Consider the following 13,941-nt stretch of genomic DNA (forward strand, 5'->3'; position numbering starts at 1 on the left):
TAAATAATGTTTAGTCTGAAGTAGAAAATAAACTCTGAAGAACTGTTTCCATACATTTTAATATATTGTGTTTAAAAGTTATCAAGACATACATCATCTTTGGTGATAAAAGAAATATGTCCAAAAAATATGTCACAGGGGCTTTGTTTCAGAGGTTTTCTTTAAAATGTTGATTTCGGGGCACTTGGGTGGCTCAGTCAGTTAAGTGACTGACTTCGTCTCAAATCATGATCTTATGGTTCTTGAGTTCGATCCCCACGTGGGGCTCTGTGCTGACAGCTCAGAGCCTGGAGCTTGCTTCAGATTCTGTGTCTTCCTGTCTCTTAGTCCTTCCCTCACTCATGCTGTGTCTCTGTCTCTTAGAAATAAACATTAAAAAGAATTAAAATGTTGTTTTCAGGTTTGATAATTTAATTTTTGGATTTTGTTTTAGTGATTAAGACTGGAGAAAGTGGCATGATAGTATTCAGGCTTCTCACCAAAGACAATCGATGGACCTGGGTTCAGTCTAATGCACGCTTAGTGTATAAAAATGGAAGACCAGATTATATCATTGCAACTCAGAGACCACTGACGTAAGTACAAAGACAAAATGTTTCATGTCTTCATTTCTTTTTTTTTTTTTTTAATAACACTTTGGTTTTTAAATCCTCTTACATGAAAACCTCAAAATAAATTCTGTGAGAATTTTCTCTGGGAGTAAAAACTGAAAATATGTAAAGAAACAAGGCATAAATGAAGGACATTGAGAAGACAGAATTGACAAACTTTATTGAACTAAATAGGTGGAATTACAGAAAGAGAATAACCAAAGAAAACTCCAGGTTTTTTCCTGATGTATGAAGGAAAGATGAAAAGCTAGTGCCATATATAAAATAAAATAAATGCATAATAGTTCTGTGCTTAGTACATGTTTTCTAAACAAGCAGAGGTTTTTGTGTTTCATATAGATTCTGTAAATAAGCATTTTGTCAGATATTTGTATTATAAATGTTTTCTATGCTCTAGAGAGCTGATGTTTTGTTTGTATGTGACTTGAGGTAAGATCAACATTAATATTTTCCTTTATATGTATATCCAGTTGATCAGAATCACTTATTGACAAGGCTGCTTTTTTACCCTGCTCCACTGCATTTTGATCAGGGGATTGTGTCTGTGGTTCTGTTTCTGGATTCCATTAGTCTACTTGTCTGTTTTCACCTCAATAGCACATTATCTTTATTACTACATCTTTATAATCTTGATATTTGTGTGTCAGCTTTCCATATTAGTTGAGGAATTTTTGTTCTCCTCTAGCATTGTCTCCTCTCTTCTTTATCCTTTATATTTTAGAAATAAGTTGTCAGATTTCACCGGAGTATCTGTTGTGATTTTGAACGGAATAGCATTGAAACTATAGCTTATTTTGGGATAATCAGCATCTTTACAATACTGACTCTTCAACCCTTGAACATGGTGAATATATGTATGTGCATATGGGTACATGAGTCTGTACCTATGTCTTTGTCTTAATAATGGGTTGTATTTTTCTTACCTGACTCTTACATATCTTTTTCTTAATTTTATTTCTAGTTGTTTGAGGTTTTGTGATGCTGTTTTTAAATGGTGTGCATGGTGTGGTGCCTGGGTGGCTGGCTCAGTCGGTTAAGTATCCAGCTCTTGATTTCAGCTCAGGTCATGATCTCATGGTTCGTGAGATCGAGCCCCAAGTCAGGCTCTTGTACTGACATCATGGAGCCTGCTTGAGATTCTCTGTCTGTCCTCCCCCTTCCACTCTTTTGCTCAAAAATAAATAAATAAATAAAACATTAAAAAGAATAGTATGCATGTGTACACCAGTTTCTAATCATTGAATTTTTTAATGCTGGCCTGTATTCAGTGAACTTATTGAAATCCACTTATTCTCATAAGTGTCTGGATCCTTCACAATTTACTACATAACATTTGCAATAATTTTTTTAATCTTTAGACATTTATTATTTTTTAAAATTCCTTTATTGCACTGGTTAGGCCCTCAGTAAAATGTGAAAGAAATAATGATATCAGGTTTTGTTTTTGTCTTATTACCAGTCTCAGGGGGAAATCTTTTAATATTTTACCATCAAGTATGATGTTGTGGTAGTGCTTTTGCAATTAAATTTTATATATATATATATATATACATATATATATATACACACACACACACGTGTGTGTGTGTATGTATATACACATACATATACAATATCTAGATACTACATGCGTACATATATACACATATACATTCTGTACATTTATATACATTATATTCATATATCCATATAGATTATATACATTTTGCTACTAAATATATATTTTTGTTTAAGTATATGTACACGTGTATATATACGTATAATATATATATTCATGTGTGTGTGTGTATATATATGTGTGTGTGTGTGTATATACATACATGTTTTTAATTTAAGAGCTTCCATTCTCTTTAGTTTACTAAATGTTATCATCATGATGGGTGCTGAATTTTGTTAAATACTCCTGGATTCATTAACATGATGATGATTTTTCTCTTTTATGCTGTATTTCCTTTTCATTTTGTAGTATCTGTACTGACTTTTAAAGAAACATTGCTATTAGCAAACTGTGCCTTGTCAAATAATATTGCTACAAAGCCATTAGTTTCTAATCTTCTCAAGGATCCAACTTTTGGTTTATTGATTTTTCCTATTGTTTGCTTGTTTTCTGCTGCATTTATATCTGCTTATTACTTCTTTCCTTCTACCCTCTTTGGGTATATTTGCTATTTTTCCAGCCTTTAAGTTATCAATTCCCCCTTAAGCACAACTTTAACTACAGTCCTCGTGTTTTGATGTGTCTTGTTTTTTCTATTCATGATTTTGAAATATAGTAGTATGTACTTTTTACATTGGGGATTTTCTGGGTTTTTTGTTTTAAAAAAAATTTTCTTAATGTCTTTGAGAGTGAGTGCACGTGAGTGGGGGAGGGGCAGAGAGCTAGGGAGACACAGAATCTGAAGCAGGCTCCAGGCTCTGTGCTGTCAGCACAGAGCCCAATGCGGGGCTTGAACCCATGAACCTTGAGATTGTGATCTGAGCCGAAGTTTGAGCCACCCTGGTGCCCCTGGTGTTTTTGTTACTGAATTTTACATCAATTCCACTGAAGTTAGAAAACATTCTGTGTGTGATGTCAGTGTTTTGAAATTTGTATTTTTTGTATAATTTATGAACAAATGTTTTATATCAAGTATATAGTCAGTGTTAGTAACATATCCCATGTGCTCTGGTCAAGAATCTATGTTCTATTGCAGGTATAGTGCTCTTCATTTATCAGTGGTTTCATTTGGGCTGTTCATATTTTTACTATTTGAGTTTGCTTATTCTGTTAGTTATTAAAAGGTTATTGGTTGCATTTTCTCATTACCAATGAGGCAGGACATCTTTTGTATCTTTCTAGGGCATTTTCCTTCTAGGAATTGTCCGTTCATATTGTTTGTCTATTTTCTCCTATGTTGTTTGCCTCTCTCTGGGTCCTCATTGGAGCTCTTTACTTCCTATGGGTGTTAAGTTGGATATATTTATACACACACATACTATATGTAGTATACATGTGAAATTACAGACATGACACGTTTTATCCATGCATTAACTTGATTTATGAATGCTTGTGCCATGTAAGATTTTTAATTTTTATGTCAGTTATGCTAGTATTTTCCTATAGAGATTCTACATTTTATTTACACATGACTCTTCCCACTCAGATTTCTAACATTTTTTAAGTATAATTAACATACAATATTTTATTAGTTTTGAATGTACAACATAGTGATTCAACAGTGATACACATTATGTAGTGCTTACCATAAGTGTAGCTGCCATCTGTCATCATATAAAGTTATTACAGTATTATTGACCATATTCCCTGTGTCGTACTTTTCATCCCCATAATTTATTATAACTGGGAGTTTATACCTCTTAATCCCATTCGTCTATTTAACCCATCCTCCCAGCACCTTCAGTCTGGCAACCACCAATTTGTTCTCTATTTATGAAACTGTATCTGTTTGGGTGTGTGTGTTTTGTTAGTTTTCTAGATTCCATGTAAGTGAAATCATATGGTATTCATCTTTCTCTAACTTTCACTTAGTGTAACACCTTGTAGGTCCATCCATGTTTTTATAGATAGCAGGATTTCATTCTTTTTTATGGCTGAGCAATATACCATATCTTCTTTATCCTCTCTTCTGTTTAATAGACAGGTTGCTTCCATATTTTGGCTATTGTAAGCAGTGTTGTAATAAACATGAGGGTGTCTCTATCCTTTTGAGTTAGTGTTTTCATTTTCTTTGGGTAAACACCCAGCAGTGAAATTACTGAATTGCGTGGTGGTTATTTTTTTAATTTTTTGAGGAGCTTCTATACTGTTTTCCACAGCGGCTGTGCCAGTTTACATTCCCACCAACAGTGCGTGAGGGCTCCCTTTCCTCCACACCCTCGCTACCACTTGTTATTTCTTGTTTTTGATGGTAGCCATTCAGACTGGTGTGAGGTGATATCTCATTGTAGTTTTGATGTGCATTTCCCTGATAATTAGTGATGTTGAACGTCTTTTCATCTGTCTGTTAGTCGTCTGTTATCTTCCCTGGAAAAATGTCTATCACGTTCTCTTTTTAATCAGATTCTTTTTGGTAAGTTGTATGAATTATTTATATATTTTGGATATTAACCCCTTATTCGATACATCATTTGCAAATATCTTCTCTTCAGTAGGTTGTCTTTTCATTTTGTTGATTGTTTTTTTCACTTTGCAGAAGCTTTTTATTTTGGTGCAGTCCTAATCATTTGGTTTTGTTTTTGTTTTCCAATTTGTTGGCATACAATTTTTCATATAGTCTCATATTTCTGTAGGGTTGGTTGTTACTTCTCTTTTATTTCTGATTTTATTTATTTGCATTTTCTCTCTTTTTTTCTTGATCCTCGCTAAAGGCTTATTGATTATCTTTACAAAGGCTGTTGGTTTCATTAATCATTTCTTTGTAGTCTCTATTTCATGTATTTCTGCTCTGATCTTTAGTATTTCCTTCCTTCTAACTTTGTGTTTATTCTTTAGTTGCTTTGGGTGAAGGATTAGATTTGTTTCAGATTTTCCTGGTTTCTTGAGATAGGCCTGTATTGGTTTCAACTACTTAGAACTACTTTGGCTGTGTCTCAAAGATTTGGACCACTGTATTTCCATTTTCATTTGTGTCCAGGTATTTTCTGATTTCCTTTTTCATTTCTTTGTTGTTCCTTTGGTTTTTTAATACCCTGTTGTTCAGCCTCCATGTATTTGTGTTTTTTCTTTTTTTTTTTTTTTCCCTTACAGTTGATTTCCAGTTTCATTTATCTGTGGTCAGAAAAAATCCTTGTTTGGATTTCAGTCTCAAATTTACTGACACTAGTTTTGTGACTTAACATGATCTGTCTCAGAGAATGTTCTGTGTGCATTTGAATGTGCATTCTACTTCTTTTAGATGGAATTCCCTGTTATAGATTAACTCCATCTGGTCTAATGTATCATTCAAAGCCACTGTTTCCTCATTAATGTTTTGCCCAGATGATCTATCCACTGATGTAAGTGGGGTGCTCAAGTCCCCTACTACTGTTGTATTACTGTCATTTTGTGTCCCTTTATGTCTTTCATTTAGGCTTCATGTATTTACTGATCCTCTACTAGGTGCATAGATATTTGCATTTGTTATATCCTTTTGTTGGATTGACCCTTTATCATTATGCAATGCCCTTCCCTGTCTCTTGTTATAGTCTTTGTTTTAAAATGTATTTTGTCTTTTAAGTATTGTTACCCCAGCTTATTTTATTTTGCTTTCATTTGCATGGAAAATACTTTCATATCCCTTCACTTTGAGTCTGAATTTGTCTTGAGTCTGAAGTTAGTCTCTTATAGGTAGCATATAGATGGGTCTTGATTTTTATCCAGTCACCTTGTATCTTTTGATTGAAGCATTTAGACCATTTATATTTAATTAATACATTAATTGCCATTGTGTTCACTGTTCTGATTTTTTTGTGTGTAGTTCTTCTCTTTTCCCTTCTTATTTTCTTGCTTCCCTTCTGATGGGTATCTTTCTTTAGTGTCATACTTGGATTTCTTTCTCTTTATTTGATATTATTTTTTAAATCTTTTACATATTTTTGGTCTGCAGTAACCTTAAGGTTCATATATAACATCCCAAGTATATAGCAGTTTATATTAAGTTGATGGTTGCTTAAGTTTGAACACATTTCTAAAAGTACTATGTTTTTGCTGCCGTCTCCATTTTTTATATATTTGATGTTATGTTTTATCTTTGATTCCCTAAACTAATATTTAGATCTAATTCATTTTTACTACTTTTGTCTTTTCATCATCATAAGGTTAAATCATGCATTTATAAATGATTGATCTCCTGCCTGTACTTTAGGTTTGCCAGTGACAATTTTCCTTTCTTAATTTTCTCACTTCTTGTTGTGACCTATTTTTTCCTGAAAGAAGTCCCTTTACATTTCTTTTAAGTGGTTTAGTGGTGATGAATTCTCTTTAACTTTTGTGTGGGAAAGTTTTCATCTCTTCTTCAATTCTGAGTGATAGCCTTGCTGTAGGTTTGTTTCCTTTCAGTACTTGGAATATCTCATGACAGCCCCTTCTGGCCTGCAGAGTTTGGGTGCTTCCTGGGCCAGAAAACCTGTTTCCTTCCCCAGTTTAGGCAATTTTTCAGCCCCTTTCCTTCTGTCTTCTTCTTCTGGGAGCCCTATAATGTGAATGTTTGTGTGTTTGATGTTGTCTCAGAGACCCCTTAACTTATCCTTTTTCTTTTTGCTGTTCTCCTTGCCTACTTTCCATTACCTGTGCTCCAGGTCACTGATCCATTCTTCTGCATTGTCTGACCTGTTGTTGATTCCTTCTGTATTTTTCATTTTAGTTATTGTATTCCACTCTGATTTTTTTTTATATTTTATGTCTCTTGGCTGAAGCAGTCACTGAGTTTGTCTACTCTTCTCCCAAGTCCAGTGAGCATTTCTTTGAACTCTTTATCAGGTAGATGGTTTATCTCCATTTTGTTTAGTTTTTCTCAAGTTTTGTCTTACTCTTTTGTTGGAAGTGTTATCCTATCTTCTCATTTTGACTTTCTCATTAGGTTTAACAGATACTCCCAATCTTGAAGGAGCAGACTTGTGTAGAAGGATCTCCTATGGAGGTTGCATGTCTCTGGCACCTTTGGCTGAATGACTAGTGCTGTAGTGGGCAAGGAGTCCCCAGTTGCTCTGCACAGGGGTTGCCTTGGCTGGGATGGTTAATTCCTAAGTGTTATAGTTTGTTTTTATAGTTGGATCTTTATTCCACTTTGAATTTATTTTTTTCAGGAGAATTTCAGGGGTGGTAACTGAGAATGGATAGAATGACTAAATTCTGGGATAAATTCTAAATCACTTAAATTTTTCTAAGAAGTTTTCTAACACTTGTTATCTGGAACATTTATGTCAAAGTAAAGTTCATGCTCCAGATCAAACTCAGTTACAATGTATTTTGCTTTTATATTGTTTTTCTATTACATTTTTCTAAGTGTTTGATATAACTTTTTTTTCCTCATACCCAATTTTAGAGATGAAGAAGGAACAGACCATTTACGAAAACGAACTATGAAGTTGCCTTTTATGTTTACTTCTGGAGAAGCTGTGTTATACCAGGTAAACAACCCTTTTCCTCCCATGATGGATCCCTTACCAGTGAGGACTAAAACTACTGCTTGTGGAAGAGAGTCTGCTACCACATCAACTCTAAATAAGGAATCTTTCAATCCCAACTCCCTCCTGGGTGCCATGATGCAACAAGATGAGTCTATTTATCTCTATCCTGCTTCCAGTAACACAGCTTTTGAAAGAAATCTTTTTAACGAACCTATGAATGAATGCAGTAATTGGCAAGACAGTATGGCACCAGTGGGAAATAACAGTATCCTGAAACACGAGCAAATAGGTCAGTCTCAGGACATGAACCCAGCAATCTCTGGAGGTCAATCAGGGCCCTTTGCAGACAACAGAAATAGTGACTTGTACAGCATTATGAAACACCTAGGCATTGATTTTGAAGATATCAAAGACATGCAACAGAATGAGGAATTTTTCAGAACTGACTTTTCTGGTGAGGATGACTTCAGAGATATTGACCTCACAGATGAAATCCTGACATATGTCCAAGATTCTTTAAGCAAGCCTGCCTTCCAGTGTCCCGGTTACCAGCAGCAACAGGCCATGGCTGTGAACTCAAGTTGTATGGTACAGGAGCACCTGCAGCTAGAACAGCAGCAGCGGCTGCAGCACCAGCAAAACCTCGTAGCATCGGAGCAGCAGCAACAACTGTGTCAGAAAATGCAGCATATGCAAGTTAATGGCATGTTTGCCAATTGGAGCGCTAACCAGTCTGTGCCTTTTGGTTGTCCGCAGCAAGAGCTACAGCAGTATAATGTCCTTTCAGACTTACCTGGGACCAGTCAAGAGTGTCCCTACAAATCTGAGACAGATGCTATGCCTTATACACACAACTTTATCCCCTGTGATCAGTCTGTGCTACCACAACATTCCCAGGGGCCACAGTTAGACTTTCCCTTAGGGACCTTCGAACCATCCCCATACCCTACTACTTCTAATTTAGAAGATTTCTTCACGTGTTTACAAGCTCCTGAGAACCAAACACACGGACTTACTCCAGAGCCGCCCATAGTAACTCCTCAGACGTGTTATGCCGGGGCTGTGTCCATGTACCAGTGCCAGCCGGAACCTCCGCACGGCCACGAGGCCCAGATGCAGTACAATCCAACCATGCCGGACCCACAGGCATTTTTAAACAAGGTAAGGGTTTTCTCAGGCTGAGTAAACCTTTTTAGTGATTCTTCTTACATTTATAGACATCAATTATAAAATTTTTATGTGACTGTTTTTTAATAAGCCAGTACTTTTCCAGTAGTAGTGTGTTACTAATAGATCTTTTTTAACTGAACAGCCAAGGAGAAAAAAAATCAAGGGCTACAGCAACAAGAATATGTCATATATTGTTGAGAATAGATCCTTTGGTTTATCTCCGTTCTTTGTCATTATAGGACCCTTTAAAAATTCAGACTTCAGAGGCGCCTGGGTGTCTCAGTTGGTTAAGCATCCAACTTTGGTCGTGATCTCGTGGTTTGTGAGTTCCAGCCCCACTTTGGGCTCTGTTGTTGACCGCTCAGAGCCTGGAGCCTACAGCCTACTTCCAATTCTGTGTCTCCGTCCCCCACTCACTCTCTGTCTCTCTCTCAAAAGTAAATAAACATTAAAAAAAAAACTTTTTTTTTAAATATCAGACTTCAAATATATATTTGCATTTTTAAAAGTAATTTCTTAAAGCTCAAACTTTTTTGTATGTGTTAAAATCAGGTTAAAGTCAATACAGTTGTGCTTTTTTCAGACCCTTTGTCCTTGGTGATCCCCGAATTCAGTCTGAGGGTCCTCAGTGTTCTATGGCAATCCCTCCATGTTATCTGCCCAATCCTCATTTTATCCTTCAAGATGGAATGTTTTTTTCTAGCATCTTGTAAAAAAGCCTAACTTACTGGCTTTCTCTCATGTGGTCAAGCTGGGTAGTGTGCTAAATTTTCTACTTGTCTAAAAGTTTTGTTTGTTTATTTGAGACAGAGACAGATCGAGCAGGGGAGGAGCAGACAAAGAGGGAGAGAGAGAGAATCCCAAGCAGGCTCTGCACTGTCAGCACAGAACCCCATGGCGGGGCTTGTACTCATGAATTGTGAGATCCTGACCTGAGCCAAAATCTAGAGTCGGACACTTTTTAAGGGGCTTGAACTCACAACCCTGAGATCAAAACTCACATGCTTTACCAACTGAGCCAGCCAGGAGCCCCTATATTTTTAAACTATGTCATCAGAATACGTCTAGCAGCAAGCACACTTTAAATCTAAAAAAATTATATATATATGTGTATATATATATACATATATATTTTTTAGATTTAAACATATATGTGTGTGTGTGTGTGTATATATATATATATATATTTTTAGATTTAAACAGTAATGGTAGCTGCTCTCTGTGGCCACTGGGGAATACATCATTTTTTCATTCATGCTTTTCTGTTAGAAAATATTGAGTTCATTTTATAGTATAATTAAATAGGCTTTTGAAGAAAATCTTGATTTAAACTAAGTTCAGTGGTTTCTGTTTTCTGTGCATTATAGATTAGCAACAAAGATTCAAGTTAACATTTGTAATTGTCTTACATTTGGCTTGTATATGAGTTTTTTGATAGAAAATGGTAATGAAAGTTTTTCTTATCCTCATTTCTGACATCTTCAATTATATCAGAATTATTCAGTACACTCTCACAACATTGCTATGAAGTACCATGGATAGGTAACTTGAGTAAGTTGTTGACAACTTAATAATTTACATAACCTAAAATTTCATTACCAGGTTCTTTCGAGTTTTTTTTTTTTTTCTCCCCTCCCTGCCACTTTGTATTACTTCTTTATCAACAGTGAGTTAATAGCAAGTCTGTAGACCTATGTATTTCCCCAGGGAGTTACTTTTAAAAATTGCCTATGTGGCTCACAGTATTATTTTATTGAATAGCATTGTTTTTGATAATATACTTCAAGACAATTGCTGACTTGCATTGTGTTAATGACTGGTAAGAGTAACTTACTCAAAGGCTACCATTCTCTGCATAATAACTTCCATTTGAAGGCTCCACAGCTGCCATTCACTGAAGACCTGGATTATATGACTTTCACTATATATTTAATGTGTGTTTTAGAGGATCTTTTAAATCTGTGTTTCAAGGAATTAAGGGTATGATTTTGATCTATATGAAAATTTCACTAACTATATCCAATACAAAGGCCCTATAATCTATAAAAGCATACAATGTATCTGTTTTGTTTTGTTTTTAGTAGCAGTTATAGACTCATTAGACTATTTGCATTATAACAGGACAAGAGCAAGCATTTTATTTGATAAAAATCTATAATTGGGATACTTTTTAATAGTACTTACTAAAAGCCTGTAACAAATAAAAATGGTTTAGGAAATCATACCCATGCTGTAATATTTTAGGAATATTAAGATGCTTCTATCAGAAATGACCTCTTATAGAAAAGTTCTACGTCTGCAGTCCAGTCTAGTCATTTTGAATGCAGTCAAGACTTTGGTACCCAGAACTTGCCTGAGATGAAATCTGGTCAAAGCCAACCTATGTATGACGGATATATCTAACCATGATTCATAACTGGTACTCTCTGATCCGTCATTTCCTATCCAGACCAAAGGCAATTTGTTAATCAAATACCCTCCTAATACCACTTCTGAGCTGAGACCCATGTATCACACATCTGTACCATCTAATGGAGAAACCAAATTGTTATAAATGCAGCTAATACATAATATTTGCTGTGTTGGTCTTCATTGAATGATGTAAAGGATCTGAAGTTTAACATGCAAGGCAAAGATTTTAAAAATACTTTTTAATATATCATTTAGTGGCTTAAGATACTTGAAAAATCTAATAAGTTGCATTGCTATTTTTGTTTGCAGTTTCAGAATGGAGGAGTTTTAAATGAAACCTATCCAGCTGAATTAAATAATATAAATAGCACTCAGACTCCCACACACCTTCAGCCCCTTCATCACACGTCAGAAGCCAGATCTTTCCCCGACTTGACATCCAGTGGATTCCTGTAATGCCAAGCCCATGTTTCACCATGGATTAAAGAAGATTACAGAATAATAGAACTATCAGTGTTGGACATCAGCAACTTTACACGGAGGCATTGATGTATGTTGTTCGCACTATTATTCCAAACCAAATTTTAATGTTTTTAAGAGTTAAAAAAAATTACCAAAACTACATATACTATAGTCATTAAAAAAAGTGTACTGCCAGAGAGAGGGAGATGCTATCTTTATTTCACTTTATAGTCTGAGTACTAGAGAATATACAAAATTTATTCAGGGGAACTTTGACACTTTTAAATAAAAAATTTCTGTCAGAAAAAAATGGAATACTTTTGAGTTTTCAACTTATCTATTCTTATTAGTACACCAAATAACAAACTATTTCCTTTTATCTTCTGCTTTTATCTCAGATGTTAAAATAAGTGGTTTGGTGCTTTTATAAAAAGATAATCTCAGTGCTTTCCTCCTTTGTTGTGTAAGTGCCTCACAATTTTTTATACCTATAACACTGTAGGATGTATATTTGATAGAAAGTAAACTTTTTAATAACTTTCTGCACACAAATGTTATTTGTATTTCTTAAATTCAGTCATTTGTATTAGTCCAGGCATGTTTTAACTGCACTACTCACCCACTTTCTTCAGGAAAAGGGCAAGTTATGATTGAAAAAATATTTATTACCTAGTTGCTTCTACATATTAAATGTTGCTATGTGCCTTATGTTGAAAAATTTTGAAAGTAAAATGTCTTTCCAAATTATTTTTTGATCATCAAATAAAGACTGCAGCACTAAAATGTCAACAGTGTTTTCGGGAGAAAGAGATACACTGCAACTTACCTTTACTGAAATCTCCACCATGGTGGTTCAGTGTTGCAGGTGTGCAAAGATCTGCTTGAATGGGACCGTGTTTATCAACTTGCAACGAGGAGGAAGTAGCTTTATTTCTAGCTCTTTAATCACCATTTCACTGTGTATAAATTCTTTAAAAACTACTTTAAGGTATACTATGTTGACTTTATAACTTTCACTTACTAGTACAGTGGAAACTATTTGTTTTTTCTCATATTTGAGGAGCGTGAAGTTTGAACGTGGCAATGTTTGATGCAAAGTATTGTTATGAGTGACACGATTGGTGCATTTATATAGTTTATAATGAACAAAATTATATTTAAAGTATTTTCAAGCTTTCATTTGAAAATAGTCTATACCTTATATGTGCACGTAATTTGAGTCTTACATATATTCTTGCGTCTTTTCAAAATATCAAATAATGAATCCAACTGCTTTTACTTTGGTCTTAAGACACCCATGCCATTCTCTTAACTTCAAACATTACATTGTTTCTAGGATACAATGGCCTTTATTACTGGGAAGGCAAATGATCCCCCTGCTAACTTTACTGTCCTCGGGTAATTTTTAAAAAAGACTCATTTATTTAAATGTGACATCTGAAGGGCAGGCACATTTTTCATGTATTCTATAAAAAACATGACGGAATCTTCAACCAAGGTATAGTATTAAAATGCACTATTTTCACTTATTTTTTTTTTTTAGTAAATTAATGTATATCAAAGTGGCTTCAGAAAAAATATGTCAGTTCTATGAATTTTCAGTTCATACTTTGAATCCATAGAATCAATTTAAGGAAAAAAAAACAATTTGTCTAAAACATTTCATAATTTGTTTCCAGTATGAGGTATCACTAAAGATTTAGACCAGTGGTCTGGCTTAATATTCCATTTTACATTTAAGCTTTTCATTAAAAGCCTTCACAATAACCATTTTTGTTAGTGTCTTCCACATGCCGTTGGGTGAATTATTTAGTGGAAAAATAGGCTTTTTAAAGTGTGAATAGGATGACAGTTCTACACTTACAAAATTAAAAACTTTTAAAGCAATATTGTATATTTTTATCTATATAAAATAAAATGTATCTAAGAATAATAAAATCACATTAAACCAAATACACATTTGTCTGTATTGCTAAGTGCCAGAGAATGCTCCGTGTGCTGGTCTAATGAGGGACTCATTTCTTAGATAATGTGCACTTCTGAGTATGTGGGTATGTCTAATTTGAACTTTTCCTAAACCAAGTTGTTCTTCCGGTACCAGGAGATTTGCCTGTGTTCCAGTGTATGAGGAAGCTTTCATTCATTACTCTGCACCGACTAGCGTTTTTCAGTATTACTA

At 34.7% G+C, this 13,941-nt stretch overlaps 1 protein-coding gene across 2 annotated transcripts in view; it reads left to right on the plus strand.

The window, feature by feature from the left end:
* Positions 1-13,715, plus strand: part of AHR (aryl hydrocarbon receptor) — a 53,735-nt gene extending 40,020 nt beyond the window's left edge. For both annotated transcript variants that reach the window (XM_011280419.4, XM_019825551.3), the window contains 3 exons: positions 434-575; positions 7,634-8,879; positions 11,610-13,715. In XM_011280419.4, the coding sequence (XP_011278721.2) occupies positions 434-575; positions 7,634-8,879; positions 11,610-11,756 (1,535 nt within the window). In that variant the 3' untranslated portion in view covers positions 11,757-13,715. The remainder of the gene's footprint in view (positions 1-433; positions 576-7,633; positions 8,880-11,609) is intronic.
* The last annotated feature ends 226 nt before the right edge of the window (positions 13,716-13,941 follow it).

This window comes from Felis catus, chromosome A2 (genome assembly GCF_018350175.1).
Source record: "Felis catus isolate Fca126 chromosome A2, F.catus_Fca126_mat1.0, whole genome shotgun sequence".
In the NCBI taxonomy this organism is placed as follows: domain Eukaryota; kingdom Metazoa; phylum Chordata; class Mammalia; order Carnivora; family Felidae; genus Felis; species Felis catus.